Here is a 19,025-nt window from a genome sequence, read left to right as displayed (position 1 = left end):
TGGGAAGACAGAGTTACATTGCTTAAATTAGACTCTCAAATAAGGTTAAATGAGCGAAACTTGACAAGCATTGGACCATCTGCTGGTAAAACGCCTGATTACTCAGTCCTGCGAACTTAGAAGAAGAGGATAAGCATTTGATCGATACATGAAGGTTCCGGGTCGCCACTTTCCCGCATGGCCGGCGACTCATTAGGGCCCGGCTGTCTTCAACGGTGCCTCACCGAACAACACGAGGGTGGTCATGCCCCACCGAGGCTCACCGAGCACACCGAGCTGGAAGGATCTCACACCGAAGGACGGCGCTTCCTCTAGCTTGCAATGGTGTCCTTTGTCCGTGCAGACACAAATGCCAAGGCTCATAAATCCTGTTGGGTCCAAACATCAAGGTGCGGTGTGGTTGCCTAGAGAGGTGCAGGGGTCGCGTCCACTCGCTCAATCAACCCATCAATATTGAGATTTCAACGCGTCTCTTACTTGCAGCCCATCATCTGGCATAAGGGTGGTAGGAAACGGTGCCATTTTGTCACCGCTACATATATGCTGCTATCGTAGAATGTGCGATTCGCAGTCTCCTACATTCGCTACACCATATTGAGCCTGGGGAGAACGCAGACGTCGCAATCATGTACTCGACTTTTCGCAGATTACTCATCTTCTCCCTCTTCTTCCTCACTGTATCAGCCGCCGCATCATCGCCCGAGGGACCGCCCTTCAAATGTCCCACATACATTGACACCGTCGTACCCTCAGGCCAGACCGATTGGTACGGTGAACGCGAGCCTGGCGACCCCTTCCTCGACTCCATGAGCGAAGTCCACAACGCCCTCGCCAAGTGCTCAATAATCAAGAGTCTGAAACTCCGCGTCACGAGTCTGGGATGTTCTGAGCATCCTGACCGATACAATTTCCCACTCAAGCACCCTTCGGGCTCACGCTACCCTTCGACACTCGAGTCTCTGGATTTGGAAGGATATGCTTTCAATGACAGGCCATGGGAGGAGGTACGAACTCTACACAGATGGGGCAGTACGTTCGATAGGTATGCGGACTGGGTCTATGAAGGAAAGGCGTGGGCATGGTTGAAGGGTCTTCCCATGTCGGAAGCGCAAAAGAACATGACGAACCTTGACCTTTGGCTTGAGGCAATGGACTTCTCCCAAATCAGGCATCTCGCAATCAGAGACGGTCAGACACCGAATGTCACAACTCTCGTCCCGCGCCTCAAATCTCTGAATTCTTTCTCGACATACGGCTACTGGGCCAAGGACTTCATCGCTGCCCTCCCGGAAAACTCCCTCAAACATCTCTCCTGGAGAAGCAGTGGCCAGACGGGAGCCTCCGTCGAACCATTCCTCCGCCACCATGCAGAGTCTCTGACAAGCCTCGACTGGCACGAGCCCGAGAGCACATATCGACAGCGGAATGTGATGAGTCCCGGCCAACTGACTGCCCTGGGCGCCATGCTTCCCAACCTCAAATCCCTCACCATCGACATCAACCAGAATGGGACATGGCCCGTGGACCACCTCGAAGCCATTGCCACCAAATTTCCCAACCTCGAAAACGCGACGATCTTCTTCGAGATGGCTAGCGAGTGCCGTCGGCAACTGGATATCGAAAAGATGGGGCTGAGAAGGCTGCATGAGATGATGCTGATGGAGGACCAGTCCGACTGCAGCAAGGGCACGAAGTCCAATGCGGAGCCTTCGCTGGGGATCTACAGCGCCGGCTGGCCGTTCGAGTTCTTGGTGAAAAAGAACGGCGGCGGGAAGTTGAAGAGGGTGAATTTCTACGCCGGAAGCTGGGAGAGGGGCTGGGATGGAGCCATGCTTATCGGCGAGGATTGGTTGGATGATCGCCGGGCCTTTGTCGCCTGCGAGGTAATCGAAGGCGACGGCAGTGTTGTTCAGGACGTCGGCGGTGGGCTCAAAGTTGAGAAGGAGGATCGATTGCTGGTTTGCCAGAATAATTGGACGAAGAGGTACAAGGTCATGTCTGAGGTGAAGAAACGGAGGACCACGTGGGAAACTGAGCGATACACGGAGGAGAACCAAGACATCATGGAGAGAGCCTGACGCATGGAACTGTGAGAAAGAAGGGATGAAGAACACTTCATAAAATTAAATCACAATTCTCAGGCGGTCAGGGCCTCTCGCCGTTTAAACTCGTTGAACCAGCTCCCGATGCCCACCGAAGCAAATACCGAGCTCCATCGTGGTCCATCGCCGAAGCAAATGTAGTTCTGCGCCAACCAAGTGATGAGAGCCCGCAGCATTAACGCATCCTCCTTCGTGCCCTTCCCATCGATGACAGCTTGAAACCTCGCCTTTTGGCTCTCATCCATCACGTCAAGGGCAGAGTTCGCGACCTCTTCGGGGCGTTTCCACCATTTACTCGGCTGCCCTTGCTTGTCGTAGTCCTCCTTGATGCGCTTGAAAAGGCCGCTCATGGCGTTGCGCTCGAACTGCTCAGTGAGCTTTCGATACATGAAACCCTTCTCTTTGTAATCGACCCTCGCTTGTGCTAGAGACAAAAGGAACTGACGATCCCGGAGATGCTCGGAGTGGTTAAACATGCGGTCGAGGTGTCTTGTGGATAGAGGTTCCGAGCGGGAGTTCCACAGATCGATGGTGTAGTTCATGGTTGCCCAGAAGATGCAGCCTGCAAGGGTATTCATACGGCTCCCCAAGTACGGGATAATGTCTGCGGGCGGCTCGAGGATGCGCACCAATCGGTCTGGATCGAGCCAGAGGCCGTAATCTAGACGAGGGCTCACACGACCATCAGGGACGAGTGAGGATGCCAGCCGGGGGTCGGTTCGGATAACTTCCTCAAGGGCGGGGTCCGGCGGCGGGGTTTGCTCTATGGACTGCATGATATAAGGAGCGCCCTGTTCCAGAGAAGTCTCTGGCTCATCCTCCGTTGTGATGCCTGCAACCTCGCGGGCTTCTGACATGGCGGCTTTCAGGTGATCCGATAGGACTCCCTGCCGGCGAAGAATCTTATCGATGTTCCCAATAACATCTTTCAACTTATTGTTTTCATCCTGAAGCTTCTGTACTTTGGACGCATGGCGCTTGCGATATTCGCGCTGAGCGAGAACACCGCGCTCACGTCTGGTCTTCTTGTTGATGAATTAGTAATCTAGCCAAATGATGATTTTGGACTCAGCGGGGTCTCACATTGGTATCGGATGGACCCATGTCGGCTTTCTCGCTGTCTCAATAATTGGCGAAGTCAAGGAGCCGAGGTCCAAGACAAAAAAAAATATTTCAACGTTATCAGGATAAAGCAAGCGTTGTGATGAGGGAAGGATTTGGGTCCTCAGTGGTGATCGAGAGGCCTGATTAATCAGCCAATAACGTTATCGCCGGCTTACACAGTCGCAGCACAGTAAAAGGACTGTACCCTTTCACCTTCATTGGAGCGTGATCATGAAACCGACTTTCTTTCAGCTACCTGCAACGAGATTATGGCCACAAACACGACGCATATTCGGGATACTTCCCCGGCGTCCCGTAGATCTGACTCAACTCATCGCTCAACATCTGCGGGCCCTTCAGGTACCCTTCCTCGGAGAAAATGTGCCTCTTCAGCGCCACGTTCCACGCAAAACTCGAGTGTCCCACGCCTCCGAACTGCGCCGCCCCCAACATGACCAGAAAGTCGATCATGCCCTTCTGATCCCACGTCATCGCATCCAGCATCTTGCGGTTCTTCCCCGTTAGCAGGTTCTGCTTCGTCACAACTCGCACCCCGCGCGGCTCCGCGTCCGCCTCGAGCATGTCCACCTGCGTCTCGTTGTCGGACGCGACGTACATGACCGACAGGTCCCACCGGCCCGCCTGGTCGAAGAAGGCGTCCGTCTGCTTGCTGTACTCAGACCACTCCCACGTCGGGTTAGTCGGGTTCCAGCTGTCGAGCGCGTCCTTCTCGGTGCGCAGGTGCGCCCCGAAGAAGTGCCGGTCGATGCTGAGGATCGTGGCGGTTGCGAGCTGCCGCACGTCCGCGCGGAACTTGAGGATGTTGCCGAACGTGGTCGCGAAGAGCTCGCCGTCGCTGTTGATCGGGAACGTGAGGTACGACCGGCCCAGGTCCACCATCATCGGACCCTCGGTGGGCAGCCCCGTCGGCGCCACGTCGGTGGTGTTGTCAATGTCGTCGAGCCACCGGTGCAGCTGCGACTGCCACCTTTCCGGGTGCTCGATGCCCGTGCTGGGGATGTTGTCCTCGTCGACGAGAGATTCCGGGAAGAGGCCGAGGGACCATGTGCGCGCGGGGCCGAGGGATTCGTAGACCTCGTCGGTATCGTTGTAGAGCCGCAGCTGGGGGCACGAGAGGTGCAGTGAGTCGATGAAGTGCTGCCTGTCGAAGAGGTACTCCATCTCCTGCCGCCGCCCCGTCCGGATGTGAGAGATGTCGGAGTCGTTGCGCTTGAAGATGCGCGGCATGACCAACGAGCCGCCGGCCAGCATCGTGTACCGCACGCAGTTCAGGATCGAGTTGCGGATGCTCCCGATCCCGCCGACGTTGTTGTCGCACGTGAACACGACCTGCATCGCCTTCCCCGCATCCCACTCCGTCTTGTCGCAAACTGCCCGGATGACCTCCGAATCGACCGGCTCAAAGTCGAAGATGTCCTGGTGCGACATGCGCGGGATCCACGGCACGATGCTCGAATCCATGCCAACGCGGTCGAGGCGCAGCTGCTCGCGGAACACCCACAGGAACAGGAAAAATACGCCCACCGCGGCGGCGTTGGTGAAGCGGCCGAAGCGCCGCGCCGGGTACACTCCGATGATGCCCATGTTATGGTTGTTGAGCGTAGGGCTGCGACTGAAGCGGCCTCTCGAGCGAATCCCCATGGCGAAGAAAACTGAAGAAAACGAAGGACTGCGGGTGAGGATGAGTGAATTTTTAGAGTTTGCCCACGCGGGAGGGTTCATCCCTTATGTGCCAACGCTGCATTCCAGAGGCATCGCAGAGGGGTTGTGGCCGGGCCCCCCTTTCATGACTAGACAAGACGCGTTTGGTGGTATCTTATCGCGTTTGTTTAAATGAGGATGGAAGGTTAGCTCAGTTGTCACCGTCGTAGATTCCACCGTCACATCAATAGTTCGGCCCAAGGCGGAAGCTAAATCAGGCCGCTCGGATGCTGCGTGGTTCGGCACCCCCGCCCGCGCACGGACGGCTCTTCAGGAGAAGTTCGGAAGATGGAAGCAAAGAAAAAGAATGTCCATCGTTGAGTTTTTCGAGAAGGTTTCTTTTTGGAATGCAAAGTGCAGGTGTGGTCACCGGAATGTCACCCCTTGCATTTGGAGCTGGTCTCGCCGCTGAGGACCGATCGCCAGGGGTAGGGACCTTGAAATGCGGGGGCTGTTCCGGGGTGTTCCAAGACTGTTCGTCGCAACGAGGAATCCGCAGGAAAACGGTCGCATTTATCCCTTTCGTCCCTTAAATGCTGTCGAACCAGTTCGCATCCAATTCTCAGATCCATCTCATTCATGATCGCAAATGCCCAGCACTGAATAGTCAGCCGCTTCACCCAGCCATCTTACGAGTGACTCGTAAGCCAGATTAACAAACGGAACCCCTTTCGTAAGCGTTGAGGCTAGAAGTATGCTGCGTAAGCATGTCTAGCGGCTAACGTTGCGCCCCTGAGCCGGCCGGCCTGATCCAAAGCCGGATAACGTTATCGGCGGAATGGGGCCGTGTCGGTGCTTGGCGTCTGATGAAGTGGAGTCGGCGCAACATCGACCGGATCCCGTCTTCCAACGTTATCGGACCATCTTGTCTTGCCATGTTCGTAATGGCGTTTGCTTCGCAATCCAGGAGCCTTGGAAATGATTACATGGTTTTCCAACGGGGACGACGGTGTTGTCAAGATGTCGATGTTATTTCTATCAACCTGTCTTTCGGCAACGGGCAATAAAGACAGGATGAAAAGAAATTGTGTCTGCTCGTCGTTCTCAACAAAGTAACAACATCGAAATACACATAGTACCTTGACTGAGAATAATCGAAACAGCAGGAACCATGTCTTTTCCATCTCCCACAAAGACCTACCACCAGAAGCCCTACGCGGCTATCTCCCCTTCGCTCCCATCCCTTTCGACTGCGGGCAAACACGCATTCATCTCTGGCGGCGGCGCAGGCATCGGAGCTTCCATAGCCCAATCCCTTGCCAAGTCCAACATCGCAACTCTCGGTCTTCTTGGTCGCAGCACCGCCTCTCTTGAGACCACCAAGTCCGCCATCGAAGCTCTCAACCCCTCCGTCAAAGTCCATCTCTACGCCGCCGACATCACCTCGGCTGAAGCCACGTACTCCGCCCTGCAGTCCTTCCACAATGCCATCAACTCCAAGATTGACATTTTGGTCGCCAACGCGGGCTACATGTCCGACCTCAAAACCATCCCAGACTCCGACGCGACCGACTGGTGGCGCGCCTTCGAGGTCACCGTCAAGGGCAACTTCAACCTCCTTCGCGCATTCCATCCGCTCGCCGCCCCCGACGCAAGCGTAATCCACATCTCGACCGCCGCGATCCACCTGCCGTACATGCCCGGCTTCTCCTCCTACCGCGCGTCCAAGAGCGCCGCGACCAAGATGTTCGAGTACTTCCACGACGAGAACCCCGACATGTTCGTCCTGCAGGTGCACCCGGGCCTGATCGGCGGCACGGCTATGTCGGAGAAGTTTGCGCCGCGCGTGGAGGAGTTGGGGCTGGTGTACGACGACATTGCGCTGCCGGGCGACGTTGTGGTTTGGGCGGTCAGCGAGGAGGCTAGGTTCCTGAATGGGCGGTTCGTGCATGCGAACTGGGATGTGGAGGAGTTGAAGGCGATGAGGGGGGAGCTGGAGAGGGATGCGCAGAAGTTTACGATTGGGTTGCAGGGCTGGTTTTAGGAGACCAAATGTGTGAAGAGTGGCAGATTATGGGATCGTGAGACTGGGACAATGCTTCTTATTGTTGAGTTTTTAATCGATTTCCAATTGCTGAAGGCTTGGGGCCTCGAAGCCATGATTGTGTCGATTCGTCAAAGTTGGGTGCGATTACCCAGCGGGAACTTCGCGTTCTAACCGAGCGTTCCGCACAGGAGAAGCAAAGAGAGACAGACCAGCCTTGACGATAAGAAATATGGCAATGGCAATGAGGTGAATTTCACAGCGGCAGCCTTTCAGCCGGCGGCGGTGGGGCAGCTCAATCATGACTTCCTATCTAGTAGCTGTTGTTGATGGCACCGTCAGTTTCCCACTCGCTGGGAGCTATTTGATATGACCGCCTTAGCCGAGCGGTATAAACAACAGAGCAGAAAATTATTTCGTATGGGTGCGAACCTTGCAAGTTCGAGTCCTGGAGCTTTTGCTCTTTTTGAGCACTTTTCTCTTTTGTTTCTTTTGCTAATCTGTCATTCCGCTACCTACCTAGGATTTGAACGTCTATCATTGAGGAAAGTGTACTTTTACAAATACCTCATGATCCTTCTGAATGATGGGGTCAAGGTCTGGGGTATCAACCCAGGCTATGTAGCCACAGGTATTGGCGGTGTTGGCGCAGAAGAGATGAAGAAGGTCAAGACCCTTCGTGCACTTTTTCAAAGGAGCATACTAACGATGCGGTAGATGGGCGCAAGAGACCCGGCCGAAGCTGGAAAATTCATCAAGGATGTGGTCGAGGGCAACAGAGACGAAGACGTTGGAAAAGCCATCAGGGCCAATGGGGTCCAACCGTGGTAGACGACACTAGTCCGCATTTTTGGAAGGTGCAGATGCATTCAGTCGATCGAGATTGTGTTTCAGAGAGTCCTCTGCGACATTCAAAAAACAAACATCATTTATTCCCGTGATATTTAAACATTGTGGACGTTCTGCGTGCCCCCATGGAGATGTCCATTGACTGTAACGGAATATGCACGGCCTGAGACTTCCGAAATCCAGATCATCAACACATTATACCACTGATTCGTCAGTGGCTTTGCAACGGCGCCACGAAGTAGTATCCATGACAGCAAACCTTGCTTTTTCGACTTGTTCCCTCCTCACTTGCCATCCGAGCCAAGGGGCCAATACACCTTTATCGGGCCTACATTTGAGGGGGGCACTCCAAAATCCGGCCCCTTTCCCGGTTGTCTCAGCCACGTCAACGGTCAGCATCCCGGCTCGCGGGTACTTTCCTCAGCCTCCATACACCTATTCTGAGTGAACCACTGTAGCTAGGGCTGTGCATCGAGTTCTGGTGGCTGCAAAACCTCCACAGCCGTTTCAAGAACGTCTGCTTGCGGTCAATTCCTTTGCCAAGATGGGCCTTGAGACTGTGGAGCGACATTCCCTCGCCGATAAGACACGACTTGGGCTATTGCTGTTTCGGCCGTTTATCAAGATAGCATTGCCAGGCATGAAGCCCTTCGCAATTTTCTCAACCAATCTGTGACATATAACTTCGTGCTCGCACCGCAACTTGATAAGCCATTCTATTCCAAGTCTCCTTGTCATCAGTTCCCTTTTCGTAGGACGTCATCCCATCCAACGTTTTCCTTCAGTATTCTCACAATGAGATCAATCATTATTTTCTTCGCAGCCTTCGCGGCGTTCGCTATTGCGGCTCCAGCTGGAAACCAAGTACCAAGGCAAACCGGCGAAAGCACCAGTGAACCAGATGTCTGCGAAGTAGACTCAGGAGCTGCGCTCTGCACGTTGGGCACCCCACTTTGCTGCCGTATCGATGTGGACGGCCTCACCACCATGGACTGTGCTCCTCGTAAGCTCGCAACTCACTTCATCATCTTACACTTGCGCCATGGACTAATCGTCAAGTCTAGCTACCTCGAATCTCACAGCCGTGCCTGACACGTCTTCTCTGACCGCTCTCAACACGGCTTGCCTCATTCATGGTTCACGTCGGCCAAGATGCTGCACACTCAATGTGGTATGAATTATCATTCAATTCTCCGGTCTCATGAATGTGCATTGACTGTGGCAATAACTAGGCTGGCCAGGCTACTTTTTGCAAGGACCTTACTTCACCGGTGTGAACAAATATTCAATGTTTAGACTACCCAGGAGTGTATTGATGTGGGAGAACAGCTTTTCCGATTCTGTTTTCCTAAGGAGCAGTTGGAATCATTTCGACCGGAGGCTGAAAGCAAAAACAATTATCATATTATTAGGGCATCTGGATATATGGATGTGTCGTTAGGTCGAAAATAATACTAGTAATGGAGAATCGAATATGTACACTTTTGCATGCAATTGTTCCTATCAACTTGCGTATACCCACCACTTTCCGCAGCCATCCAATGGCGCTATCCATGAGCTATCAGGCAAAGCCTGTTGCATGACAATTTCTCGGGCTTTGTATCTCCTCCGTTTAGGTGCGCGCGCAGACACAGTCGTAGTCCTTATTCGCCTTCCTGCTCGATATTCAATACTCCATGCGACTCGTAAAACGGCCTTGTGAATGACTTACGGGATGCAAACGGGGAAGTTGCTGCTCGGGCACTATATGAAGACTCGTAAGAATGGATCCCTACGCTGAAAGGTTCATGACCTGCTTACACGCTTGCCGCACCACATCTCGCATCCACCTGCCTGATTGTCGTCACATCCTCCCCTCAACTGTTATTGAATGTTGTGGTTAGTTGGCTGGTGATTTCCGCTGGATTGATGATCGGCGTGAGTGCAGGGAAGGGGCTAACCTGGTCGTTTGAGGGCGTTCCGCACTTGACGAAAGCAGCTGCGGCGCCGGCAAAGATGAGAATGGTGAACTTCATTGTGAGTAGTATCTGTGTAGATGGAAGTGATGAACAGTCTGTCACGGGAGTAAGTAGATGGATTTCCGTTCGTTGGGAAGCTGTAAATCCGTCCTTTATAATAAACACTTACCTCGCCAGATGCTCGGATTTAGAGTAGGGAACCGAGTGCGTGAGTAAGAAGTATCCACGGTAATATCAACAAACGAATCGTGCGTTCAGGAAATTGATGTCCAATTTCAAAAGTAGGTCGATTCGTGTGTGGGAGCCGATCCTGTCAAGACGCAACTACACGAGTATCCTCTGCACCCTTGCTCATTGGTTGCGCGCCAGGGTGATTGATAGGTTCCGTTCGCAAGTCATGACTCTTGAGCTATGGACATGGGTATAGATCATTCTGTTTGTTTTTGGTGTTTGGACATATGGTCGAAGTCGTGGCTTAGACTTTGGCCAATGTTCGTGCGTCAGCCATTCACTCCGATATTCTGTGTACTCGAGTGAACTCCGTTATCACCGCATTTGGTTGTGTCTGCCTAGAGACTTGTATGATGGTGTGAATCTAGTTGGCGTTTGTCGGTCGACGCGGTAGTCCTTGGGCGGCATGGTTCTAACAGACGTTCCTCCATAACAGTCAAGCTGTCAATTAGGTTTACATCCTTCTGAGAAATTATCCAAGTGGCATAGTGCGAAGGTGGTCGGATGCTGAAAGCCCTGACAAACCGATTTCAGGAACTTACATTCCCACGCGGCCACATATGTCGGTATCGACTGGGGAAGTCTTATTCACGCTGATTAGACGGCCTAGAAGTTCACCGCTTCTGCTGCAGGGGTATGTGGGGAATCGCTTGACAAGGTGCTTGGGAATATGACCGAGAGCCTCGGGAACCTCGCTGAGTCCCAAGTGAGTACGACGGCCTCGGAATAGAGCCTCAAAAGCACTGGCATATGGCTGATAAGTAGCGTTGTCGACCGTGAGAGAAGAATCAACTTCAACCTGGATTTTGCCGGGTTTTGCCTTTCGCTCAACCGCTCAAGGAAGTGGTATCATTGGCTCCGTAGTTTGGCAGGTTGCCAAAAGTCCAAGAGTATTCTATCAAAACTTACTGGGACAATTGTCACTAATTTGTGTTCAGTGGTAGCATGTGAATTCGTCACAAATGTCAATTCCACGCATATGCTGTAAAGTACTACTGAGGTCGTGTCACCTCCTACGCAGTAGCGAACATACGGCTGGAAGACAGTCAGAGCCCACGGGACGAACTCTGACACTACTCTCAGAAATTTCATGGCCATACTGAGACTAGTATAGGTCCGGCTTTTGAAGGCGGAAGCCGTCGATATTATGGACATTGTCTCGTCGGTGAACTAGCTCATTTCGATCTAACTCGTCTCCGTCCCCATCATTCGCAGATTACCCTTTCAGAGTGGCTGAAAGAGTATTCTGCCTTCTATTTTCTAAGCCCCAGCACAAAACTCAGATCTCCGCTAAGAGTGGCCAGGAACTGTGTTAAATCCCCGACGGTGTTTCCCGCCGGTCTGTCCTCTCCTGCAGAAGGACAGCATGGCTCGCAGCCACACGATGGATTTTGAGCAGCTTCTTTCTATAGGTACCCTTAATAAGCCTCCGAAACGAAACGATCCCATATACTCGCTCTCAGAGAGGCTGGTCACATGTCTGTGCCACCGTCAATTCAGAATGCCATACGGATAGAATCTGTCCATTTAGAGTCGCATACAGTGTGTTGACCTCCTTAGAAGTCTCTCGGCGACGTAGAATAACACAAGGTCAATGTAAATGGAATGAGCCGGTAGATGTGCGTGTGGTTGACGTCGCGCGTATAAGGACAAGGGTGGATCACTTTATGTAGCAAACGTGTCACGACGAGATTGAACCGCCGGGTGGATCAAAGGTTGATGATTGATTAGTAGTATAAGTAATGACATGATCGCCAACCATGAGGCATATTCATCAATAGGTACGGCAGAAATAGAGTGTTTCATGGCTCAAAGCCTCAATCCGTTGTTGACATTCTTCCTTTGGGGACGTCATGGACTCGCGTCCTGTGGCGTTGAAATGGTTCGCGCTATCAAACAAACAGAGTCTTTCCGCCGAACTACTTCACTGTGAGCGTGTACCAGCGAGAGTATCTATGTGTTCTCCACACATGAGTAGTGGTGGCATGCTGGGCGAGTTGAAATGGTCGTTTCGTGGAGGGCTTGCGTTGTAGCTTCGAAATCAGCGACTTTGTCCTGACAATCTCCATGTCCAGTCATCGCCATCTGGTATTGGTCCAGCGTAAGCTTGCAGAATGGAGCTTGGCAGAAGATAGATGATCAGTAGCGTCATCGGAGAAGATCACATGGTGTCACCTATGTCGCGACTTTGAGTACCTGATATCGGGCCCGGAAGATCCAATCTTTGTTGCGATCTCGTCCAGAAACCATGGACGTTTTGGCCAGAGTCCGCGGTAACGCAAGAAACCGGGTCTAAGTGCATGCGCTCTCCGGCCGGCAATCGCAGTATATATTCATCGCGCGAAAGGGTTGATATTGGATTGATACCTTAAGATCAACAATGTCCAGAGTTCCGCCACGGCAACTCTGCGGCGTTCTTGGAATGAAAATTAACAAAGTAAAGCGCTCCATGAGCGTTTCAAAGTAAAGACCCTTCAATCTCGGCGACGAGTTCCGTTATGTGGGTACTCGGCTCGGCTGCAGCCAAGGAGCATATCGTAACTGAGCGGACGCTGGCTGTGGGGCCGGACAAGACCGGCCGGAGGATCACGTTCACGGGACCCCGTACTGAGGACTCTTGCTATCAGATTACCATATTTGGACATCAATGATGTTGAAATAAACTCAGGAAGCACCTCCCGCGCTTCCTTTTCTATCGTCACAGGCCTCTCTGACAGCTTGAATCTTCCTCCCGACATATGCGGACTAATCCCGGCAAAAGAAGAGCTGTGGGGTTCGCCATCCGCTTTGTTGATGTCGCCATCGCACCCTTGTAAGCACGTCGCGATGTCGGCCCCAAGCCGACCCCATCAATTCCACGTTTTTTTAAGCGTTTTCCAGCCAAAGCCCGCCGGTCGTCCACGCCGCCGGCCCAACACCGCGGTCTCCTTCAGGGATGGGAGACATTGGCCAGGCGCGCCGCCCAGGATTGTCTCATAGCGATTTCCAATAACGTCACGCAAACCAAACCTTTCACAGGCATCCCGAAGCGCTGGCGACCAGACCCGCACCGAGACGGTGTCTAATGGGGACCTGAGCCCGATGCGGAGAAAAAAATTAGATGGGATGCTACAGCGCGGACGTTGGCCGTCCAGACCCTTGGTTTCGGAAACTGATGAGTGAAAATTGAGTGCATGCCGGAAGATCATTTGGGTGTTGTAGGGTGGAATAAATAAGAGCTGTCCGGGCCACCTCCATATGTCCCCGTTTCCCGCACCTGCATGAACTCATCCGTTGCGTCGGGACGAAGGAGCTGAATCGCCATGTCGACCGATCTTGCGAAGCAGCCTGAGGAGGGCGAGCACGAGGTTCAGGATGTGCAATCTACCAAACCTGTGTCTCGGTTCACCCGCTGGTACCGCAGCCCGCTGTTCAACGTCATTCTTGTCGGGCTGATCTCATTCACTCAGCCCGGTATCTGGAACGCCCTGAATAGTAGGTGGACGCCTCGAATGTGGATATGATCACCCCTTGACTAAACAACTTAGGCACTGGCGCTGGAGGTCAACAAGAGCCATACCTGGTCAACGGCGCCAATGCGCTCACGTTCGGTATCATGGTGTTTGGCTGCTCCATCTTCGCCATCTTGGCCAACAAGATTGGGCTGAAGAACGTCCTGATCATCGGTACTCTTGGCTATGCTCCCTACTCAGCATCGATGTACGTCAACAACCGTTACGGTGTTGAGTGGTTTGTCTTGTTTGGAGGTGCAACTTGCGGAATCGGAGCTAGCGCGTTATGGAGTGCTGAAGGAGCGATTGCGCTTGGATACGCCGATATCAAGGATCGAGGAAAATTCAGTAAGTCTTTATTGGCTCTGAGACGTGATATAACTGCTGACTTTCGCGCAGCCGGCATCTGGCTTGGTCTCCGTGAGCTTGGACAGCTCATCGGCGCGTCGATCCAACTCTCACTGAACTCCAAGAACGGCCAGCGGGGAAAGGTCGGATACTCAACCTACCTTGTCCTGATTGCGCTCCAGTGTCTTGGGCTTCCCCTCGCCTTGCTCGTATCACCTCCTGAAAAGGTCATCCACCGTGATGGAAGGAGGGTGGCCGACCCTGCCGAAAAGAAGGCAGTCATGGGAGAGTTCCGCAAGTGGTGGGGTCTGATGAAGAGGAAGGAATTCTTCCTCCTCATCCCTATTCTCATTGGTTTCAACTGGAACAGCACCTATCAGGGCATCTACCTCACGAAGTACTTCTCCGTTCGCGCCAGAACCCTCGGTGCTCTGACTTCTGGCATCGCTGCATCGGCTGCAAACATGTTCTGGGGGTGGTTTTACGACCTCAAGTGCTTCAGCCGTCCTCAGCTTGCCAAAATCACTTGGGCAATTTTCTCTGTCATCATGCTGGCGCTCTTTGCCTGGCAGACAGCCAATGAGAAGTTGTACGAGGATACCGTGCCAAAGGTGACTCTGGACTGGGCTTCGCCTGGCTTCGGACGGGGTTTTGCTGTCAACGTTCTCTTCCGGTAAGTCTCGATTGTTCTCTGGACGCTTGGGGAAATACACGCTAACCAAGATACTAGTTTCATGAACGAGTCTCACTACATGTTTGTCTACTGGATCATGGGCACCTTCTTCGATGACATTGAGACGTTGACTCTGGGCGTTGGTCTTGTCAGATCATTCGAGTCCATTGGTTCGTGCTTGGCGTTTGGAATTGGCGCCGTCAAGGTTTCTCCCATGGTCAACTTGGTTATTGCCTTCGTCATGTTCGTAATCTGCGTTCCAGCGACCTCTTGGGCTGTCTTCCTGGTGCCTGAGCGCCCCGTGGACCACAGAAAGATCGACTCTGACAACTCGTCCGTCGATTCGCCCGGTAAAACTGTCGATCCCGTGGTCGTGTCTACTGCGGCAGGTGCGGCTGATGGACCTCGCAATGTGTAGACGTACTGTAGTATGGTCAGCTTTGCTTTCTCTATCCCCATATTCTAGCTTAGTTGTGAATCCCAGGAAATACTAAATTCCTATCATTTTATTGTATCACAATTCATACGATATCCTCATCACCTTTCGCTGTGTACGTCGCTAGTGTCTCAGACTGAAGTCAATTCTGGGGTCTCTAACCCCCATTGTGATCCATAGTAATGAATAAGTTCGCCTGAGTAGAATATCATGAATATTGACCGAGAATAAAATGCCGTCCATCATCCCTCGTTGCTGGGCCTATCCGGCTCTCAAATAGAAGCCTCCAACAGATTCCTCAAAAAGTTCTCATCCTTGAACGGCACATTGGCCGAGCCAAAATTGGTGTTGTTGAGCGCAGTTTGCATTGGTGCCGGCATGGCATCCCAGTCAAGAACAGGATACTTGGTGCCGGTGGTATCGGTGAACTGAAGCTCGTGGTTCATCAAGTCTTGAGTGAAGTATTCCACCTTGACGCTGTCGCCATCTCTTTGGGGGTTATTGGACAGCTTGAAATCGCCGTGGCCAGAAGCCGCACCACCGACGATAGCAGGGCTGGTGAGGTTCGCGTTGTTCAGCCAGACGACAATGCTCTCCCAGTCGTGCCTATGGGATCCGACAGGCACCCCGTCGTTGGGCATGTCCTTTGGGAAGTACCAAGCGTACATGATGGCGAACTTGCCATTGAGCGTCGTTCCTCTGGCGTACGTCTGTCCCTTCGAAGTATCCTTGCAACCTCCAGTGGAGCTGCCCGTCGGCTTCAACCCGCCGCTGTCATTGATGTTAGTCCGGTATATTAACTATGCCAAGCTAGGTATGAAACCGACCTCGTGTCACCTGCGTCGTTGACAGCCGTGTAAGGCTGGCATCCGTGGGCAATATGCAGAGTTGGGTTGAATCTCTCAATCGCCTTGCCAACGGGGTTGTCTTGGACTTTCTGAGCGCTGGGACTGAGCTCGTCGTGACCGACTTCCCCGCGACGACCCAGATTGCTTCTCGCGGGCGCACTGAAAACACCACTGGCCAGGGCGAAGACCGTAAAGAAAACGTCGGATCGCATCGTGGATGATTCGACAAATGACTCGCTGAATCTTGTGTTAGCCGAGGTCTAGAGCGAAAGTCGCAGGTCAAAGCATCTAGGTGTACTTACTAAGAATGAGTGGACGAAAAGAAGCAAAGTCTCGACTACTAAGAAGACCTGCTTCCCTCAAATCGATGAAAGATGGCGAATGAAAGTGAAAGTTGAAGAGAGAATGAAAGCTAGTGAAGATAAGGCTGCAAGTGATGGATTGAAGCCGGGAAGAGCCTGTCTTTTAAAACTTGTCTGCAACATCACAGCCTGTGTTCATCCTTGCGAGGATCACTGCAGAATAGAAGCCTGTCAATGGCATCAGATGACAGTTCAAGTTAAGCCTTACGGATTTCGGAAACTGGTCGGGTCCGGAAGCAAGGGTATTGGGAGTCAAGATGGAGCCAGCGTGCCATCAAGGGGGCACTCAATCTGGTGATTGATCCTGCAGATAATCATCCAGCTCGTCGATAACAGGCTTAAACTTGGAAACCTCCTGAGGCTGAATTTAGCTATCTCCCCCAGATCCACTCATAGCCACGTTTCCGCACTGGTTATTCGCTCGCTTGAGCGGTTCGCCTCTGAAAGTTTGTGTGCTGCAGAACCGAGCCGAGGAATTTCATCTAATCGAAAATGCGAGGGGTGGGCCCGTGAGCTCGACTGAGTCAGGCCAGGGTCACAACCAACGTTTTCCGAGACTGACAAGCCTGATTCTACCACCCATTTTGGTCTACCTTGCTGGGTTCTGGGCCGCAAGCTATTTATTCATAACGAGTGCATAGGCAAGTGCTCAATTGGGAGCACAAAGTGATCCGAGTTGTCCGCGCCAAGGGGGGCCTAACCCGCTGAATAAGCGTCGTTTTCGCGTGGCTTTCATCAAGATAACGTGGAAAATCACCCTCTGTGCGCAACCGGGGAATCGTCGGCTTTCAAATCATGGCTATAAATAATGACCAGCTGGGGCTGGGGCGGAAGAGTCGGAGTCGGACCCCAGAAGGTGCTATGTAGATAAGTGCTCTGAGTCCTCCATATTAACGAGCACCGTTTATAGAGCATTGCATATGGCAACATCAAGGTCAATACGAGAATCTCTTGTTTCTTCGGTCATATGTATGAAGTAGCGAGGAATTCTGGATTCCTCATGAACACCAGACGTGTGCAAGTTCGCGAGTAGGACAATCGCGTATTGACAAGCATCGAGACAATCTGAGCACGACTCAGCGATCTATTCCGCCACACTAACCGCCGAGTCAAGCAACCTCTCCGAATCCGAGCTGCTTTTCATACGCCGCAGCCCCCTCCCCGATCGGCTGGATTAACGTATAGCTCCCCGAGTTGTTAAACTCTTGAACTCCGTTGAGCAGGTAGAGTGGGGTCATGTTCCCGTCTTCACTGAAGTACAGCTTCGGTCTCTCTCGCCTGTAATAATCGAGCTTCTCTCCGTCAGTAAACTCAACAGTGGTGTTGTATGCCAGAGTGTTGCTGTTGTAGGTCCACGGGCCTTCCCATTTCCGTGCAAAGGCATGCGCGCCAACACGCGGTCCCTTTCTTCCCTCAGCGATGTCGATCATGTGATGCACGAGGATGTGCCAATGCCCGCGCTTGTCTCTCCAGAGGAACGGATCCTCGCTTCGTTCCGTGTTGCGGGGCTCCACTACCAATTCATGCGGAGCAGAAAAGTTATCGGCATGATAGATGTTATTCTTTTCGACTGCCAGCAAGATTTCTTTGGTGGGGTTTTTGGGCGACCACAGGGGCCAAGGAGCCGGATTTGTGACATTAATAACTTGCGGTATCGGCTCTGTCCACTCCTTCAAGTCTGGTGAACTCGAGACCGAAATAGTATTGTTCCACTTTTGTGACCGACAGACGTCACCAACTTCATAATCCCTTCCAATGAAGTAGATCAAGTACTTTTCATCTGCTGGACTCCAAATCGTCGTTGGGTTATGATGGAAAGTCCCAAATAGTGTTTGCGCGTAGTTGTATGGACCTCTAGGGCCGGTGCGCGATTCGGCTCTGATGACTGTACTGAAAGGTCTCCAACCCGCGAGTCCACAGCCGTGAGACATCTGGGACGTGACTAGATGGAACAGACTCTTGTCGGAGCGGTCATGAATGATGTGTCCACCCCATGAAGAGTTGCCTGCGCCTTCCTTGTAGAAGTCTGTGCCAGTCGCATTCGTGTGGTTGTAACCCGTCCATCGCTCTACAGGTTGGAGGTCCAATTCGCTGCAATCTGCTGACCGCCATCCTGGGTCGCAGGCGCATGATACTCCCCAGGAACAAATCCCATTCAAACTGCAGTCTTCATCAGTTTTGCAACCTGTTGCATGGGAGAGCAGAATGAGGAGGGGCAAAGCAAAGACATGAAGGTGAGGAAACCTCATGGCGCATAGCGTGCAGTAGATATCGGCGTCTAATCTATCGATGCAGTTGTACGGGGTTTGACCTGGTGCAAAGCGAGGGTGAGAAGAGCTGTTTAAATCTCATCTCGCCATGAGATTTCCCGAAATTCGCCGCCTTCGAGATGATCTCCAGCGGAGGAATTGGAGTCCTCGAATCTGAGTTCACTTACTCCGCGCGACCCCACGAAAAGATCCCCGCCAAGCCAGCCATTTACTGCATCTCTACCCCGCACTTTGAACAATATTTGAAGGCTTCTAGTTGTTAAAGGTGTCCATCTAAAGAATTGGGAAGACTTCATCGCTTTTTGAATTACATGGGTTGTCAATTATTCGGACAAGGTTGCGCTCATGTCGTAAGAGAACTAATACGTCGGTCGAACAGAGTAATGACAATGCCAAAATCAGCAACAGTTTGTCCCGGCCCAGCAACTTCAATGTAGCTACATGTTAGTAGTGACGAGAACCCAACGATGAGAGCTTAGTGATATCACGAAGGGTGTCAAGACCCGAATTTCAATACCAGCCCGCCCTCCTGAGCCTAGCCAACTTTGAGAGTAATCAGTGCCTTAATGATTGATCCAAGATTCGAGTCACGTGAAAGTGACATGCTGACCATTCCCTTGATCTTACAGGCCCGCCCGCCAGGGGTT

General features: G+C 52.4%; 8 protein-coding genes across 8 annotated transcripts; 3 read left to right on the top strand and 5 right to left on the bottom strand.

Annotated features, from left to right (window-relative positions):
• Positions 1–626: 626 nt before the first annotated feature.
• On the top strand, positions 627–2,078 carry CGCA056_v010967 (uncharacterized protein; the record flags this gene model as incomplete). The annotated part of the gene is made up of 1 exon (XM_037326214.1): positions 627–2,078. The coding sequence occupies one exon, from the start codon at positions 627–629 to the stop codon at positions 2,076–2,078; it is 1,452 nt and encodes a 483-aa protein (XP_037175197.1).
• A 59-nt stretch (positions 2,079–2,137) lies between these two features.
• Positions 2,138–3,206, bottom strand: CGCA056_v010966 (uncharacterized protein; the record flags this gene model as incomplete). The annotated part of the gene is made up of 2 exons (XM_037326213.1): positions 2,138–3,127; positions 3,186–3,206. 2 exons carry the CDS (start codon positions 3,204–3,206, stop codon positions 2,138–2,140), a joined length of 1,011 nt encoding a protein of 336 aa, XP_037175198.1.
• Positions 3,207–3,473: 267 nt separating this feature from the next.
• CGCA056_v010965 (uncharacterized protein) lies at positions 3,474–4,868 on the bottom strand (the record flags this gene model as incomplete). Its single annotated transcript, XM_037326212.1, has 1 exon — positions 3,474–4,868. One exon carries the CDS (start codon positions 4,866–4,868, stop codon positions 3,474–3,476), a length of 1,395 nt encoding a protein of 464 aa, XP_037175029.1.
• A 1,171-nt stretch (positions 4,869–6,039) lies between these two features.
• On the top strand, positions 6,040–6,912 carry citE-2 (Short chain dehydrogenase citE; the record flags this gene model as incomplete). The annotated part of the gene is made up of 1 exon (XM_037326211.1): positions 6,040–6,912. The coding sequence occupies one exon, from the start codon at positions 6,040–6,042 to the stop codon at positions 6,910–6,912; it is 873 nt and encodes a 290-aa protein (XP_037175826.1).
• A 2,461-nt stretch (positions 6,913–9,373) lies between these two features.
• On the bottom strand, positions 9,374–9,776 carry CGCA056_v010963 (uncharacterized protein; the record flags this gene model as incomplete). Its single annotated transcript, XM_037326210.1, has 4 exons — positions 9,374–9,416; positions 9,473–9,504; positions 9,562–9,621; positions 9,702–9,776. 4 exons carry the CDS (start codon positions 9,774–9,776, stop codon positions 9,374–9,376), a joined length of 210 nt encoding a protein of 69 aa, XP_037175195.1.
• A 3,476-nt stretch (positions 9,777–13,252) lies between these two features.
• On the top strand, positions 13,253–14,880 carry CGCA056_v010962 (UNC93-like protein; the record flags this gene model as incomplete). The annotated part of the gene is made up of 4 exons (XM_037326209.1): positions 13,253–13,424; positions 13,478–13,789; positions 13,841–14,462; positions 14,520–14,880. The coding sequence occupies 4 exons, from the start codon at positions 13,253–13,255 to the stop codon at positions 14,878–14,880; spliced, it is 1,467 nt and encodes a 488-aa protein (XP_037175196.1).
• A 290-nt stretch (positions 14,881–15,170) lies between these two features.
• CGCA056_v010961 (uncharacterized protein) lies at positions 15,171–15,958 on the bottom strand (the record flags this gene model as incomplete). Its single annotated transcript, XM_037326208.1, has 2 exons — positions 15,171–15,669; positions 15,726–15,958. The coding sequence occupies 2 exons, from the start codon at positions 15,956–15,958 to the stop codon at positions 15,171–15,173; spliced, it is 732 nt and encodes a 243-aa protein (XP_037175193.1).
• A 1,259-nt stretch (positions 15,959–17,217) lies between these two features.
• CGCA056_v010960 (uncharacterized protein) lies at positions 17,218–18,357 on the bottom strand (the record flags this gene model as incomplete). Its single annotated transcript, XM_037326207.1, has 1 exon — positions 17,218–18,357. One exon carries the CDS (start codon positions 18,355–18,357, stop codon positions 17,218–17,220), a length of 1,140 nt encoding a protein of 379 aa, XP_037175194.1.
• Between the last annotated feature and the right edge of the window lie 668 nt (positions 18,358–19,025).

This window comes from Colletotrichum aenigma, assembly GCF_013390185.1.
Source record: "Colletotrichum aenigma strain Cg56 chromosome Unknown KSG_Cg56_contig07, whole genome shotgun sequence".
Lineage (NCBI taxonomy): Eukaryota > Fungi > Ascomycota > Sordariomycetes > Glomerellales > Glomerellaceae > Colletotrichum > Colletotrichum aenigma.
The sequence above is the reverse complement of the archived record's forward strand: the minus strand, read 5'-3'. Positions and strand labels throughout refer to the sequence as shown.